General features: G+C 37.9%; 2 protein-coding genes across 2 annotated transcripts in view; both read right to left on the reverse strand.

Moving 5' to 3' along the window:
* Positions 1-5,885: 5,885 nt before the first annotated feature.
* Positions 5,886-12,804, reverse strand: LOC113065159 (Kv channel-interacting protein 2-like). The gene is made up of 9 exons (XM_026236383.1): positions 12,321-12,804; positions 9,686-9,788; positions 9,452-9,629; positions 8,749-8,818; positions 8,553-8,623; positions 8,238-8,345; positions 8,036-8,140; positions 7,655-7,717; positions 5,886-6,224 (listed from the first exon to the last, which is right to left on the reverse strand). The coding sequence occupies exons 1-9, from the start codon at positions 12,391-12,393 to the stop codon at positions 6,177-6,179; spliced, it is 819 nt and encodes a 272-aa protein (XP_026092168.1). The 5' UTR covers positions 12,394-12,804; the 3' UTR covers positions 5,886-6,176.
* Positions 12,805-14,781: 1,977 nt separating this feature from the next.
* Positions 14,782-16,972, reverse strand: part of LOC113065158 (armadillo-like helical domain-containing protein 3) — a 16,944-nt gene continuing 14,753 nt past the window's right edge. The window contains exon 26 of the mRNA XM_026236382.1: positions 14,782-16,497. Coding sequence (XP_026092167.1) covers positions 16,405-16,497 — 93 coding nt within the window. The 3' untranslated portion in view covers positions 14,782-16,404. The remainder of the gene's footprint in view (positions 16,498-16,972) is intronic.

The raw sequence follows: 16,972 nt of genomic DNA on the forward strand, positions 1-16,972 counted from the left end.
ATTACTTTTCTTTAGTTTTATATGCTCTGATAGTGGCCTTCAGCTCTTCTGCATTCTTGGGTCTGGCATATCACATCTTCCTCTTCACCATATAACATAGATTTTTCTATGGGGTTAAGGTCAGATGAGTTTGCTGGCCAATTAAGAACAGTGATACCATGGTCCTTAAACCAGGTACTGGAAGCTTTGGCACTGTGTACAGGTGCCAAGTCTTGAAGGAAAATGAAATCTGCATCTCCATAAAGTTGGTCAGCAGCAGGAAGCATGAAGTGCTCTAAAACTTCCTGGTATACGGCTGTGTTGATCTTGGACCTAAAAAAACACAGTGGACCAACACCAGCAGATGTCATGTGGTACATGTGTTTTGCATTTTGTCGTTGATGCGGATTTAGATTCTCCTTGTAACTCTGTTTGCCTGATCTTGTAAATAGTTGTATATTATTGTAAATATAGAGGGTTGGGAGGAAGTAAGGAGTTTGACGCCATCTTGTTTATTGTTACATTTTGATCTCTGTTTTGGTTAGGAAGTTAGGTTAAAATATTGTACTTTTATTTTATTTTATTTTATTTTGATTAGGGTTTAGGAAAGAAATCTTAAACTAAATTTTTTTTTCTATTATTTTGACCTGGTCAACTCCTGAAGGAAATTCCCTATTTACTTATTTTCGTGGTTGTATTTTTGTTTGGTTCAATTTAAACCCCTCAAATGAATCCACATGGCACCCCAAACCATCACTGACTGTGGAAACTTTACACTGGACTTCAAGCAACGTGGATTGTGTGCCTCTCCTCTCTTCCTCCAGACTCTGGGACCCTGATTTCCAAAGGAAATACAAAATTTACTTTCATCAGAGAACATAACTGTGGACCACTCAGCTCCAGTCCAGTCCTTTTTGTCTTGAGATGCTTCTGATGCTGTCTGTTGTTCAAGAGTGGCTTGACACCAGGAATGTGAAGCTGAAACCCATGTCTTGCATACGTCTGTGTTTAGTGATTCTTGAAGCACTGACTCCAGCTGCAGTCCACTCTTTGTGAATCTCCCCCACATTTTTGAATGGGTTTTGTTTCACAATCCTCTCCAGGGTGAAGTTATCCCTGTTGCTTGTACACTTTTTTCTATCACATCTTTTCCTTCACATCCCCTCTCTATTAATGTGCTTGGACACAGAGCTCTGTGAACAGCCAGCCTCTTTTGCAATGACCTTTTGTGTCTTGCCCTCCTTGTGCAAGGTGTCAATGGTCATCTTTTGGACCACTGTCAAGTCAGCAGTCTTCCCCATGATTGTGTAGCCTACAGAACTAGACTGAGAGAACATTTAAAGGCCTTTGCAGGTGTTTTGAGTTAATTAGCTGATTAGAGTGTGGCACAATATTCTAATCTTCTGAGATACTGAATTTGGGTTCCTCTTCAGGAACTCGAGCTGCGACGAAACGCTTTGGGGAATGCGTTTAGCGTGAGCGACTCTGAATATGATATCTAATCTGTCTTATAGAAGAGTGTGACATCACAGGCTGGGTGACGTAAGCAACCAGGAAGCTAATAAGGCACGAGCCGCGCAGTTGGCTTCAGCTTCTGCGTTCTCAGCAAGCGCTCTGTGTGTGCATGTCATTCTGTCTTGTCAGTCTTATTTATTGTTGTTTGTCACTATTAGCTCCTCAAAGAGTAAGCAATAGTCAAAGAGCAAAGCTAAGACGAAACATCTGAAAGGCGAATCCAGATCACGTTTCAGATTGTGTGTTCATCACGAGTGAGAATACACGGTCTGTGCACGGTCTGCCTGGGATTGAGGCACGCTGTTTCGGCTCTTGAGGCAGCCGACTGCCTGCACTGGTACAAGTCTTCGCCAGCGTTCCTCTCGGTGTCGGTCCTGCTTTCGCCGAGCCAGAGCAGCGCCTGCACTCGCTGGGTTCGCAGATAAGATCTGCTGGAGGGTAGGGAGACGGGCGCATCCCTATCTCCTACCTCACCCGCCAGATCTGCCCTATCTCCAGGTGTGGAAGCCCGAGTGCTGCGATCCTTCCCCCCCAAGTGACGGCCGTGACGCACCGCCTTTTTTTCTCCGAGGAGATTGAAACGGAGGGCGTCGATGGGCTCGCATTTGCACAAACATAAGCTGCTTAAAAATCATTTGCACAGACAAACAGTTACACAAGCATCAGTTTCACAAACATATTATGCCTAACTGTATAACAAGCAGCATTAATGAGGAGCGCAGCTCACGCAGTCAGCTCTCGAAAAAAAATAATAATAAAGGGCCTGACTGTGCTTCTCGCATATCTAAGGACGGGGCGAAGACGGCTCTGCCTATCTCCACCCATATTCCTTAGATTCAAAGTTCATTCTCGAGGTTCGGAAGCACGCAAAACGGTTCCTTCCCCCTCTGTGAACTCACAGCACACAGTAGAAAAAGCTACCGTATTAAATTCGGCTCTGTACCGTCGATATTCAACGGGGTAATTCCGACGATGGTCGGCCCCTGGCAGGGTCTGGTTATGGAACAAGAAGAGAAACCCTATTATAGAAGGGGGCCATCGAGGCGGTCCTTCGACCGAGTGTAAGAGTGTACTTTCTCTGGTTCAGAGAATCACCTATCTAGGCGTAGTATGGGATTCGACCACGATGGAGGCACGATTGTCCCCTGTTCGTATCGAGTTGATCCTCATCTCAGTCGAGAGAGTCAAAGAAGGCCAGTCACTTACTGTCAAACAATTTCAGAGATTGTTGGGTATGATGGCAGCTGCATCCAACCTGATACCTCTTGGCCTGCTGTACATGACACCCCTACAGTGGTGGCTCAAGACCAAGGGATTTTCCCCAAGGGGCGGCGCTGCCTCCGTGCCTTAGACATGTGGAAGAAACCTTGGTTCTTGAATCAGGGCCCGGTGCTGGGAGCTCCTTGTCGCCGTGTAATACTAGCGACGGACACATCTCTCACCGGCTGGGGTGCGGTCATGAGTGGCCACCCTGCCCGTGGTCTGTGGAGCGGTCGCCATCTAACATGGCATATCAATTGTCTAGAAATGCTAGCAGTTTATCGTGCACTGAAGCACTTCCTCCCAGATCTAAGGGGTCACCATGTGTTGGTGCGCACTGACAACACATCGGTGGTTTCTTACATCAACCACCAGGGAGGTCTGCGTTCGCGCCCTTTATACAAGCTGGCGCACCAGATCCTGGTGTGGTCCCAGAGCAAACTCCTCTCATTAAGAGCAGTATATATTCCTGGGAAACTAAATATGGGAGCAGACATACTGTCGAGGCAGGGACTGAGGCCCGGGGAATGGAGACTTCACCCAGAGGTGGTGAAGCAGATATGGAGAGTATTTGGCAGGGCTCAAGTAGACCAATTTGCAACTCAAGAGACATCAGAATGTCCCCTTTGGTTCTCTCTAGTTTATCCAGCTCCTCCGGGACTGGACGCTATGGTACAGACCTGGCCGAGGCTTCGTCTGTACGCCTTTCCCCTATTACTCTGCTCTCGAGAGCTCTGGCGAGAGTACGTCGGGATGGGGTCTGTCTGTTATTAGTAGCCCCGTTCTGGCTGGGCCGAGTATGGTTCGCATATCTGGTCTCGCTCTTTGACGGCTCTCCATGGGAGATACCGATCAGGAAAGACCTACTCTCACAGGCACAGGGTATGATAATTCACCCTCGCTCAGAGTTGTGGAAGCTGTGGATGTGGCCCCTGAGGGGGCACAACTGTTAGCAGCTGGTCTCTCAACTGAGGTTGTTGAGACCCTCCTCCAATCCAGAGCTCCCTCAACGAGGAAACTGTACGTCCTGAGGTGGAAACTCTTCACCTCATGGTGCAGAGACCGCCAGCTAGACCCAGCAAACTGCCCAGTTGGTACAGTTCTGGATTTTCTACAGGCCAGGCTCTCTGCAGGGTTGACCCACTCCACGCTGAAGGTTTACGTGGCAGCCATTGCGGCCTACAATGCCCTTCTCTACAATACCCCTTAGTTACATGTTTCCTCCGCGGTGCGCTGAGGCTGAGACCTCCAGTACAGTCTCGTGTTCCCCCCGGGACTTGGGTGTGGTGTTAGAGGCTCTTTGTAAATATCCATTCAACCGATTCAAGATATCTCAGACAGACATCTGACTCCGCCTTTCTGTTGGCCATTACCTTTCTGGGGAGAATAGGAGATTTACAGGCCCTCTCAGTGGCCCCTACCTATCTTGATTTTGCACCTGGCAATGACCAAAGTGTTCATATATCCTCGAGCGGGATATGTTCCTAAGGTGCCCTCTATTACACCACAACCTGTAGTGCTGCAGGCCTTCTGTCCTCCTCCCTTTCGGGAGCCCAACCAAGAGAAGCTAAATTGTGTGTGTCCAGCTCGAGTGCTGGATGCATACGCCCACAGAGCTGCCCTGTGGAGAAAAATATACCAATTGCTTGCATGCCGCAGTCCCCCCAAGAGGGGTTTTCCTGCTTCTAAGCAGACTATTAGTCGTTGGATAGTTGAGACTATCAACGCCACTTTAAGTCCTCTGGTCGTCCCCCGCTGTCGGGAGCCAAGGCTCACTCTACATGGGGTATGGCGGCCTCCAAGGCCTTTCTAGCAGGTGCGTCCATGCTGGACATCTGCAATGATGCGGGTTGGTCCACGCCTTCTACTTTTGAAAGATTCTATGGCTTAGACATGTCACTCCAGGCACTTCATTCCCTTCGTCCTAAGCTGTGCTCTTCATGTACACACTAGGCAGGGGTTTGGTAGTCTGGCAGCGTTGGTACTCAATCCCCAAAGCGTTTCGACGCAGCTCGAGTTCCTGAAGAGGAACGCCTCTAGGTTACATATGTAACCCTAGTTCCTCGAGGGAACGAGACGCTGCGTCTCGAGGCCATAACCCCGTCACCCCTGCCGGCACTTGCTGGTACTCGAAGCTGAAGCCAGCTGCGCGGCTCGTGCCTTTATAGCTTCCTGGTCGCTTACGTCACCCCGCCTGTGACATCACACTCTTCTATAAGACAGATTAGATATCATATTCAGAGTTGCTCACACTAAACGCATTCCCCAAAGCGTTTCGACGCAGTGTCTCTTTCCCTCGAGGAACTAGGGTTACATACGTAACCTAGAGATGATTTTCCTTAGTTGTCAGTTATAATCATCAAAATGAAAAGAAATAAACATTTGAAATATATCAGTATGTGTGTAATGAATGAATATAATATACAAGTTTCACATATTGAATGGAATTAGTGAAATAAATCAACTTTTTGATGATATTCTAATTATATGACCAGCACCTATATATATATATCTCAGGTGTGAAGTATATTTAGGCTAAATTATGATTTTCCTTATAGAAATACATTTAACACTTTTGTGCATAGCAATCATGAATCTGTTTGTTAACATAAACAAATCTATAAAATAAACTTGAAAAGATTTACCAAGCTTAAAAATCTTAGCAAACACATGAAAAGTCCACATATGCTTCATCTACTCAAAATATTATAGTAGTTTATAAATATTTAATCTCTCTCTCTCTATATATATATATATATATATATATATATATATATATATATATATATATATATATATATATATATATATATATATATATTATCTACATAAATCAATTCCACTTTTGCATAGTTTGTCACATCAAATTCCACCAATTCCATAACCTTTCCCATTAGGGAAATTGATTTTAAATTGTTGTGCATATACCTATATTTTAAAGTAGCATGTCAGAACACAATCTAAATAAATTACATCTGACGTGAATAATTTATGTAGATCTATAGAATTTTCACACATTCTGTTCTCTGGGAAACATAACAGTGATATAAGGTTTTAGTGCACTTAAAATTGTGCATTTATTTGAAAACAATTGGCAAAACAAATTTAAAACAGAACAAATAAAAAAAATATTGTTGAATTGGCTTAATATATCTCTTTCTATCAATTATATTAACATAAAAAAAGAATGCAAAGACAGTGGCATATAACAGCTGATCTTCAAAGACGTCATTTCATCCTCAGGGTGTAAAATAGCATGGCATGCTCGTATTGCACCTGTTCAGGTGTTCACTGTCAGTCTTTTAGGTGTTCACTGTCAGTCTTTTTTTTTGTAGGTGTAAGATGAAGTCATCTAGCAGACGCTACAACAGTCCAAACACTGCTGCTGTTGAGAAATATTTGCCAAAGATCATCATGCAGAGCTAAATTACGTGATCCAACATCTGCATGGACTCCATGATGGCCTCATCCTGAACAAAAATAGTTAGTAAAACAAAGAACATATTAAAGGAATAGTTGATCGAGGCTGACAAAATTTAAAATGTGCTGAAAATCTCCTCATCCTCAGTAGGGATGCAACGATACCACTTTTTCAGAACAGATCCGATCCAATACCGAAAATTCTGAGTATCTGCCGATACCGATCCAGTCCGATACAGCACAGTTTTTTTTTAAATCAATGTAGAATTTCTGTACTTCTCTGTGTTGACCTGATCATCACTCTTTTGTGTGTTAAACACAATCGACTACATATACTGTACACAACTTCATTTTAATGAAAAATAACTAATGAAAAAATAATAATTATTATTATATAATAATATATTATAATACTGTTATAAACTAGGTCAGTGGATTATTCAGCAGCAAAAGATACTCTAGATTCTAGAAAAATCACAGGTGCACAATAATTGTATAAAATCTAGTACAATAAAAGTCTAAAATCTGGTAAAATGTTACACATTGCTCTTTGTATTGATGTAAAAAACATTCATGTAAGAACAAGTATATACATTTATATAGAAATATGAAATATGTTTTTTTATGTATAGCAAAGTAGTAAAGGCAGCAACATATCATAGATAGGACAGAACAAGAAAGACTATTAATGATCTTTGATTGTGCAGAAAGGTATTATAATACTAAAGGCGCCCATATAGAGTGACACAGAGCGCTTATGCATCCCGAGTTTCGGATTTCGATGCATCCCTAATCCTCAGGAAATCCAAGATGTAGATGAGTTTGTTTTTTCATCAGATTTAAAGAAATATAGCATCACATCACTTGTTCACCAGTGGATCCTGTGCAGTGAATGGGTGCCGTCAGAATGAGAGTCCAAAGAGCTGATACAAACATCACAATAATCCACACAACTCCAGGCCATCAGTTAACATCTTGTGAAGTGAAAAGCTGAGTTCCTAAAAAATCCAGAACCTTTGCTTCTTGTTAAAATGTCTGTATTTCGATGTGAGAGACTACAGAGGATGGACTGCTTCACTGGAGGAAGCGGTATTATGGATTATGGACTCGTATTTTGGCCAGAAGTGACAGTTTCAAGTTAAACCTGATTAATGAGGAATTTTTATTTCTTACAAACATGCAGCTTTTGGCTTCACAAGACGTTAATTCTTGTGTGGGTGACGGCACCCATTGGATCCATTGTAGAGACAGTGATGCAATGCTACATTTCTACAAAGAAAAACTCTGGAAGGTCCAAGGGTGAGAACATCTTCAGCAAATGTTCATTTTTGGGTGAACTATCCCTTTAAATATCATTGCAGGTCTCCACCTAAACGGTTTCTAATGCATCTTTAATCACATTCTAAAAACAAGTTATTTACACTTTATACCAAAATCAAAACAATGACAGAGATAATTAGTTTTCATGCCATCCTTGTACCTTTTGACACGACTCCAGGAACTCCTCCATTGTGACGACGCCATCATTGTTGTGATCCATTTTCTGAGAGCAAACGGATAAACAATCAATAAATTAATAATTTGAGACCGTTTCTACTAGAAACATGACAAGCATTAGCAGTTTAAAAGAAAGAATAACAAAAATAAATGATCGTTTTCATTTTATGTTTTTTTATTCTGCTCATCTTGCATTTATTTGATCAAAAATACACTAAAAACAGTAATATTGTGAAATATTATTACAATACAAGATAATTGGTTTCTATTTGAATATATAGTAAAATATAATTTATTCCTGTGATCAAAGCTGAATTTTCAGCATCATTATATCACTCTGATATGCTGATCTGGAGTTTGTGACCTGGAAGAAACTTTCGACATGTTCTCTAGGTGCACTGTCCTCCATACACGGATATGTGTACTTCCCCATCAAATCATAAATAGACTGCATAATATCATTCATCTCCTAAAACAGACAGAACAAATGAATGAATACAGTAATGGCTCCACATAAATGGCCAGATTCTGCACTAGAATAAATGTTCAGATACACAGTTTAGTACCTCTTTAGTGATGCATCCATCTTTGTTGAGATCATACAAACTAAAGGCCCAACACAGTCTATCAGTGACGGTGCCACGCAAGATGATTGACAGGCCAACCACAAAGTCCTGAAGCCAATGAGAAATACACCAGTAAGTGTAAACGAAAGAACGATCTTAATGTGCAACTTTATGATACATGATAAAATACATGCAAATGATTTTCTTTTCAACTTTTACATAGTTATTATACATTACTATATGCTTTTGAATCAATTAAGTAAATGGTATATTAATTATGTTTATTCATATTAAGTATATGAACAGCAAACTGACCTCAAAATTAACTGCTCCGTTTTTGTGTCTGTCAAAAGCCTCAAACAGGAAATGAGCGTATGCGCTAGAATCTTCAAAAGAATTTAGTGAAACACCGAGGGATTTATAAAGGTCTCTTTAAATTCAGTTAATTAATGGGAGTTGGAATATAGAATTTCACTGGAATTTATAAAGTTGGAACAAATGGAACACTCACCTCCTTGGGGGAAAAAATGAGAGTAGATTAACTTTAAAGTCTCTTCATTCACTAATCCAGTGGGACATTCCTACAGTACATAAAAATAGTCATACACAAAACTATAATCAAAATATTTCAGTATTTCAACTATATTTAATAGCAATAGAACGATTTGAGGAAACAATGGTAAACAAAGATCTTCGATATGTAATTCAACATAGAAAAGAAGAAAAATTGGTAAGCGTAAAAAAGCCACATCACGGAAAACCCATCCCGGTTTAATGATAAAAAACGTAAGGTTTTGACAAAGTTTTAATTTCGTACAAATTCATACAATATGGAAAACACATTATTTGTATATTTGTACAATAAAAAACCAATGGCTATGAACTGCTCATACAAAAATATCACATAAAATAGTTGCGAATTATCACGCGACTTTTCGGAAAAGCACATTTTTGCGAAGAGACTGTCAACAAACCCACAAACTATGAGTAGTCTTTCTTCATTCACATGTGGCGAAGCTAGCCAATCACAACAGAGCTGATTTACATTTAGAAGTCTTAAAGGTACAGTAACGTTTTTCTGCTCGTTTAATTCTTAAGTGCCGTAGAGAAGAAGAAACACACTTGTATTATAAATATATAAACTTATTGTAGAGTCCATTAATAAATCAAACCCGTAGAGAGCTTACAAAGTCATTAAGGGAAAAGCTTCTCACGTTTTTAAAACCTCTATAGAGGATCTGTAGCTCTGTTTTGGTGAACTTGGTCTGTTCCAGAATTTTTTCCAGACTATCCGGCCTGCAGCACACAGTGGCAAGCTCAAAATCCTCCTCTATACTGTCTATATGACAGAGGTAAACATAACAATAAATTAACATTAAACTAAAAACAATACTTAATTAATTTCAGAGATATATGCAGAAAGAACGTGCATAAAGTGAGTGGGTCACTTGCTTTGCCTGACTGTTGGCGTGGAGTCCACATGACAGCAGGGCAGAAGTTTGAGGAAGCGCTGTTTCATGCTCTTTCTGCTCGGGCCTGAGGGAGGGTTACCTGCAAAAACATCGGGAAACTGCTTAGCTATGCAGAAAATCATTTAAATTCAATCACAAGGACACAAAACCATTTGCAAAACACGCGGTCTGTCTCAGTCAGTTGGCCCAGTTGGCTGCTCTGGCTTTGATTCAAAAATGAATCGGATCACTGAATCTGGAGAACTGGATTTCACCCAAGCATAAGATGAAGGAATATGAGCACATACTTTTCTTTGACCCTTTTGAGTTTACTGGACATGGCATTTGATTTTAGTAGGAAAATACCATTAAAGTCGCGTTCACATTTGAGCAACAAAATTTCATGGGCAAAGTATGAAGTGCATGTTCAGGCCAACAGATGTGTGTGTAGAACAATAACAATATAACAACATAATAATGTGTTATTAGATGTCGGTTTTACATTCATTTTAAATCATAAACATCTTAAAGACATCTTCTGAACGTCTATTTGACCTCTGACAGATGCCAACTTCTTCCAGAAGTAAACACGCACATCAAATAGACGTCTCTGAGATGTACGTGTCAGACGCTTGTTTTAATCCTGATCAGCGTTTTGAAAGAATCGGTTGAATGAATGATTCATGAACTGTAGTAGCGTTCACGAAAAAATCCCCAAGAATCATCTTGAAGGCGCAAACAGATAATTATGCCCATGAAAATATTAAAGTGGCTTATCGAAAACAAACTCTTAAATCAAAACTAATGCGTCATGAATAAAACATCAAAGTAAAAGTCAGAAACAAAAATAAAATAATATTCAGAACAGACCTTAGATCAGTTTCATTGGGTGTTATTATTACTTACTCCGGGTTGTGGTGACAATATGCACTGTATCCCCGTAAACTAGGCTTCATGTTAAAAATACTTTTTCCACTGTGCATAAAAATGTCTAAACGGCAGCTCAATTGGAATATCTATGTATAAAATTGAATCTTAATACGCTTAGAAAAACATGTTTTTCATACGTGTGGTTTCAATTGTTCCTACACATGTTAGTTCGAAAGCTGATCACTATTAATCCATTAAAACACACATATTTTAGTGAATGAGACTCTAATTTCATTATTTGTGCTATTCCATTTGGTGACGCGAAGAGGCACTGCAATTACAGTCTTCTGCTTTAAATACCAGCTCAGTTCAGGAGTGATTTTGGTCCATTTGACCATGCTGATCAGGTTTTTTTTAATAGTGATCCATTTTAAAATAGTCCTTCAGGTTGTCAGTTGGATGAGAAGTTGCAAAGACATTTGTTTTTTTTGTTTGTTTGTTTCTCAGTCTCTCATTTGAAGCTACTGAGAGTATTGACAGACACAAAGGAACGCATGAAGGTCGAAACCAAGATGGACGCAACAACAAAATTAGCTAGCTTATCCGAATCCTCAGAAAGAGCAGAGAGGTGACTAAGATCCTGGAAAAAGATAGCACTAGATTTAGTTTATTAGCTACTTACCTTGTTAATCAACTGGGAAAGTCACATAACCAGATGACTTTTACTAGTTTATAAATCACTCAGTGACCTAGGAGCTACATACATTACAGATGTTCATCTATCTATCCAAAGTATATCTATCCATCTATCAAGGGCCACCATAGTATTTTTTATAAGGTCTTCATTAACATGCATCAACATGTTTTATACAAATTGGATTAAACAAAGGCAACTGAACAGCTGTGACACTGAGAAAGAGGAAGCCTGACTCTAAAATGAAACTTCATCAATTATTCACGCATATTACAAAGAGTTGTTATGACAAGATGTGAAATACAGTTAGCATGAAATGAGCGTGAAAAACCATCAAAATATGAACCAGATGTAGCTGTGTTGGTATTTTTGACAAGGTCATTATTTTTATATTAATATCCCTGATAGCACATCACAAAGACGTCTATTAGACGTATTGTTAGTGTTTGCTCATATGCAGTTCATCTATGGGATGTTTCCTATCAGATGTCAAATAGACGTTTAGAAGATGTTCATTATGTAAAACTGACATGTGAAAGATGTCTTTCATGCTGTGAAAGCAGTATCAGACCTATTGCAAATATTCACTGCACTGAACCGTGGTCATAAAAACTGTAGACATAACTAGGCTATATAAAATAATTAGCAAAAAGCTTATTAAAATAGCTTGAGTTTAACATGTCAACAGTAGCCTCAGCTGTGTATAATGTAGCTTATGTCATTTCTTAAAAAACTTAAACATGAAACGTGACGGTTTAACTCACTGACAATGAATCCAAGTCCTGTCAGGTGGAGGCTATATTATATGCAGAAATAATGTGGTAAATAAACATCGAGAACTCTGTTTCTTCTTCATGGTATAATAGAAGAGATAGTTGCTGCTTGTAAATATGCAGTCGTCGGAAAATATGTCCTGTAAAAGTCATTCTGAAAACGAAAAGCTAAACTTCAGTCAGCGAGAGTTTAGCGAACATACATAATCTACAAGGAAGGGCTGGCAACTTCAGTTTGAGAGCATACAAAAAATACCATACACTCATAAAAGTCTCGTCATTTGAGAGCCCTCACCCGTCAGCAGGTCACTGGATCCGTCACATTCTCCAGAAGTATTCACGCTCTCATCTCTAGAAGTCACCTTCATGATGCAGTCAGAAGAAAACACCTTTAATCCCGATAGAGTGATACTGAATTATCTGTCTGACAGAAAATGTATGAGTGCAAGGCTTTAGAGAGTTAGTAATGTTGTTATATTTCCATTAGAAGTTCCCGTCGGTCGTGTTTGAATTCGCTCCAGTATCTGAAGAACGTGTGTAGACTGACTGTAGGCTACTATCAAAGTCAGTTCTTCTCTGTCTCCGCTTCGCCTCACTGCCATCTGTTCTGCCCTGCTGCGTAATGAATAACCTGCTCGGTGAATCAGGACATCGCGTTTGGACATCATCATTGGCACGGTCCAGATCACTGCCCATTGTAGAAAACTTCAAATCAAGTTATGTGGCACTCCAGCATCAGCAGTAGTTATTTGAACACACTCCAACGTATTGTTGGCACTTTCCACATCAGATAATTTTGTTTCTCAAATCTAAAGCATATAACGTTTTCTGATTTAAAAACTTTTCTTTGTTACAACAAATAACAACAAATTCCAATTATTTTTCGGCATGTTTTCAAATCGAACTTTTTTTGTGCATTCCGAATCAAAAATCATTTTGTTTATTCCGAATCAAAATAATTTCTGGTGCATTCTGAATCAAAATAATTTTTGTTCATTCCGAATCAAAATCATGTTTGCACTTTGAAACAATTTTTTTTTCTTCAACATCCCAGAATTATCTTTACGAATACCAAATACATTTTTACAAATTCCGAAACAAATTAATTTTTACACATTCTGAATCAAAAGCACTTTTGTCTTTTTCTAAATAATAAGTTTGTGGACACTGCAAAGCAAAAGTTTTTTTTTTTTTTTTTTTTTTTAACTCAAAAACATTTTGTAAAATTCCAAATCAGAAGCATTTTTACACATTCCGAATCAAAGGAATGTTACATATTCCAAATCAAAGGCTTTTTAATGAACAAATTCAGAATCAAAATAAATAAAAAATCACTTTTGAAATCAAAGATGTTTTTAACATTCTGAATCAAAAGTTTTAAACTTTTGTTTTTTATTTTTAAAAAATTACAACATTTTTTATGCATTCTTATTCACTGCATTCTAATTCTAATCACTGTTTGAAAATCTGAAAAATCCAATCTGATCTCACGGTAAACCTAACTATGTTTAAGGTATATTTTTTGCGATGTGAATCATACAAAAACATACAATTCTGAGGATGATCTTGTAGGTTCACCCCTCAACATAACCACCACTGGAAGATAAGATCAAATAAAAACATACTAATATTCCACCAATTTGCCAAAATGTAAAGTAGTTTATTAAAATATTTTTAAACCACACTTCTCCAAAAAAAGAATTATCTTATCTTCTATAGAAAAAAAATTAATGACCTAATACTGTTAGGATGTATATATAACTGTTAGGATCTGTATACGCATCGTCTGATATAATATTGGGTTTATATTTATCCGTCTAAAAATCATGAAACCGGTGAAAAGGACATGGGCTGACAACACCCATTCAAGATCAGAGCATTTCAGATGCTCTAATAATACAACAGAAGACAATCCTCCTTTCACGTGCAGAAAATAACTTTTGAACGCATTTTGACACGATGTGATCAAACTCAGACGAGAGTTATTTGAGATACTTTTCATGGACATTATGTATTGTGATATTAAAAAGTGAAATCAAAGGTATGTATCAGACAGGGATTTCAGTTGAGGTTTGTCAGTTAATTCATGATTTAACAAAAAACAATGACAACAACAACAACTGTTCATTCTTATAAAGCAGGTAAAAGAACATTATGATGGATGTATATAAGCTAATTAAGTAATCTGGAATGTAACCATTACTATACAGGAACCAAAATGGGACTTGCAGCATTGTTTTCTTTACAAATGACTACTAAAAACTAGATCTACCTAATTAATTATTCAAAAACAGCAGCCAATGGAAAATCTGCAACGACAGACTGTTTTAATATTTATATTTTTGTATTGTTAATAGTTTAAATAAAATTACATAGGCCTATTATAAATGTTTATTTTTTTGTGATATGCTTTGTTTTTATTGATTTAATCACCTTCGGGCCAAACGAGAAAAGTAGGTGAAAAACGCTTTGTAAACAGAAACAGCTGAAGCTCTCTTTATCCTCCTAAAACAAGCCTGATTTAATAAGTGTGTAAGCATTGATAATAGGTTTTTGTGTGGTTAATTGATCTTTTTGACATTGAGACATTCGACATTTGAGAATTAATAATAGTAAATGATAATAAGTTAAACCAGATTTGTTTTTTAGAAGACGACTTCAACTGTTAATGGCAAAAGTCACTACCGGGATGCCAGAGCATTATAGGGTTAACATTGAAGTGTGTAACACAAACCAAGACACTGGCCATCATAGTGTGTGTTTTACAAAATAAGATTTAATAAGGAAACAAACACCCATAAATAATAACACTAAGGCATAGAAAGCCAGATACTCATTTAGAACCAAACCCAGGAAGGATGTCTTTGAAATGCGTTTGTTTTATTCAGTTATCATCCTCCAGGTGTTAGTTTAAATCTGACAAATTAGTAGCAGAACTGGTTTGGATTCAATAATGTTATAAATACAGACCAACACAGACAGCCGCTTCTCTTCAGTGCGGTGTCAAATTAATACTTTGCTTTAATTGTTTCTTAATTCTTCTTTCTGTTCATGATACCACACTGAAACATCTTGCAATACTGGGAAATACTGAGAGAGAGCAACATGAAGAGACCGTCTGAATGCACTCATACCAAAGGATGAATCACATGAAAACCAACAAGAAATGTCCAGGTTGCATATGATATTTTGCTTTAAAATAAAGCCTAACCATTTTTTAATGACAAGACAATTTTCTCCTCAAGTTATCATTACCATATATATAACTGAAATTTGAATTATTCACTGAAATTCTGTTTTTAATAAAAAAGGATAGGATAGTTATCTTTACTGTTTTAATGTTACAATAAGGATATATTTTTTTAAACATTCCTGTAAGATTTTGAGAGGAAATGTGCGGAAATGTTTTAGGAATATTAATATTTACTTACATATATTATTGATATAATTGTACACCCAAATTATCATTACCATAACAATCAAAATGTATATTATATTCAAAATTGTATATAAATGCTATTTAAATGGTGTTTTCAATAAAAAAACAAAAAATACATACAAAATATATGATTCCTGTATTACAGTAATGAGAATGAGTTTTTGGCACATTAAGGTAATGAGAAGCCAATTAAGGAAATTTCACAAATCCTCATTACCGTTATATATATATAAAAAAACATTTAGAATTGTAAGTATGCATTATGTAGTATGCATTCAACTGAATTTATGAAGTTTTTAAAAAAAGAAAAGAAAAGAAAGGTATCACGGTAATGAGAATGATATTTTTGGTGCATTATGGTAATGAGAATCTTGTCCTTTTTTTGCATTACAATAATGAGAATTTGGAGAAAATGTGTTTGTCATGAAAATATGTCAGAATGCAAATCTTAATGGCTTTATTTGATTAATGCAAATTATGATTTTCTTTCTTTCGAATACATGGTGAATTGTGACCCAGACATTTCTTTTTCAGGTTCATGCGGATAGGATGTTTTTTCTATATTCAGAGTGAATGCAGACGAGAACTGAAAATCAGCGGTTATTCTGTGCGAGCATATTGGTTTTCATCCGTTATGGTACTAAGGCAATGAAGAATACGCGACAGAATCAACAGAAACAGCACTGGACTGCCAATAAAAGGAAGAAAAAAATCAGGAACCAGTAACACCGGGGATTCAGGATCCAAATTCACATTGTGCAAAGTTGGCCTGATTGCTTTGTGAAGCCAATCCGAGTCTGTTCTGAGCACGACCGCATCAGTACACAGCCTGAAGATCAGATCCAGTCCTGTCCGGTTCTAGATGGGCTGGTGTGACGTGGAGGAGCCTCAGATGTGGGGCGATGGATGCGTCAGTATGAAGGTCAAAGGTCCCGTGGTTTCAGGATATAGAGGAGAACTCCTTCAGCAGGACGTCCTGACTCATGGTACTCAGAGACACGTTCTTCCTCACGTTCAGACTGATGGAGCGAACCTGCAAACACAAAACAAGGACACAAACTGGTTTCCTGACAGCCACCATCATGAACGCATGTGAAGACAAGAAATATGGTCATATCAATTTCACGCAAGATCTAACATCTATCGATTATTAACTAAATATATTAAATTGTTGCCTTTTTCTCTATCACATTTTAGAAATCATCAGAAGTTATATATCACTTGAAAACATAAAATCTCAAAATTCATCCTTTAAAACCCATTTTAAAATCAGACATTGCATTACCATGTAAACAAAATCATGTTACAAAATGTTTTCAGTCATGAATTATAAAAATTTAGGTTTGTATCATGCACGTTCAAGTCTATCTTCAAAAACGTGAGTGACAGTTAACAGGTTAATAAACTATATTTTTACTTATATTACATTCTACTGTACAATAGTAATAGATTTCTGTCATAATTTCTGGTTCATGTTAAACCAAACGTTTATTTTGGCGGCTGTAGCC

The sequence above is a fragment of the Carassius auratus genome, chromosome 47 (genome assembly GCF_003368295.1).
Source record: "Carassius auratus strain Wakin chromosome 47, ASM336829v1, whole genome shotgun sequence".
NCBI classification, from domain to species: Eukaryota; Metazoa; Chordata; class Actinopteri; order Cypriniformes; family Cyprinidae; genus Carassius; species Carassius auratus.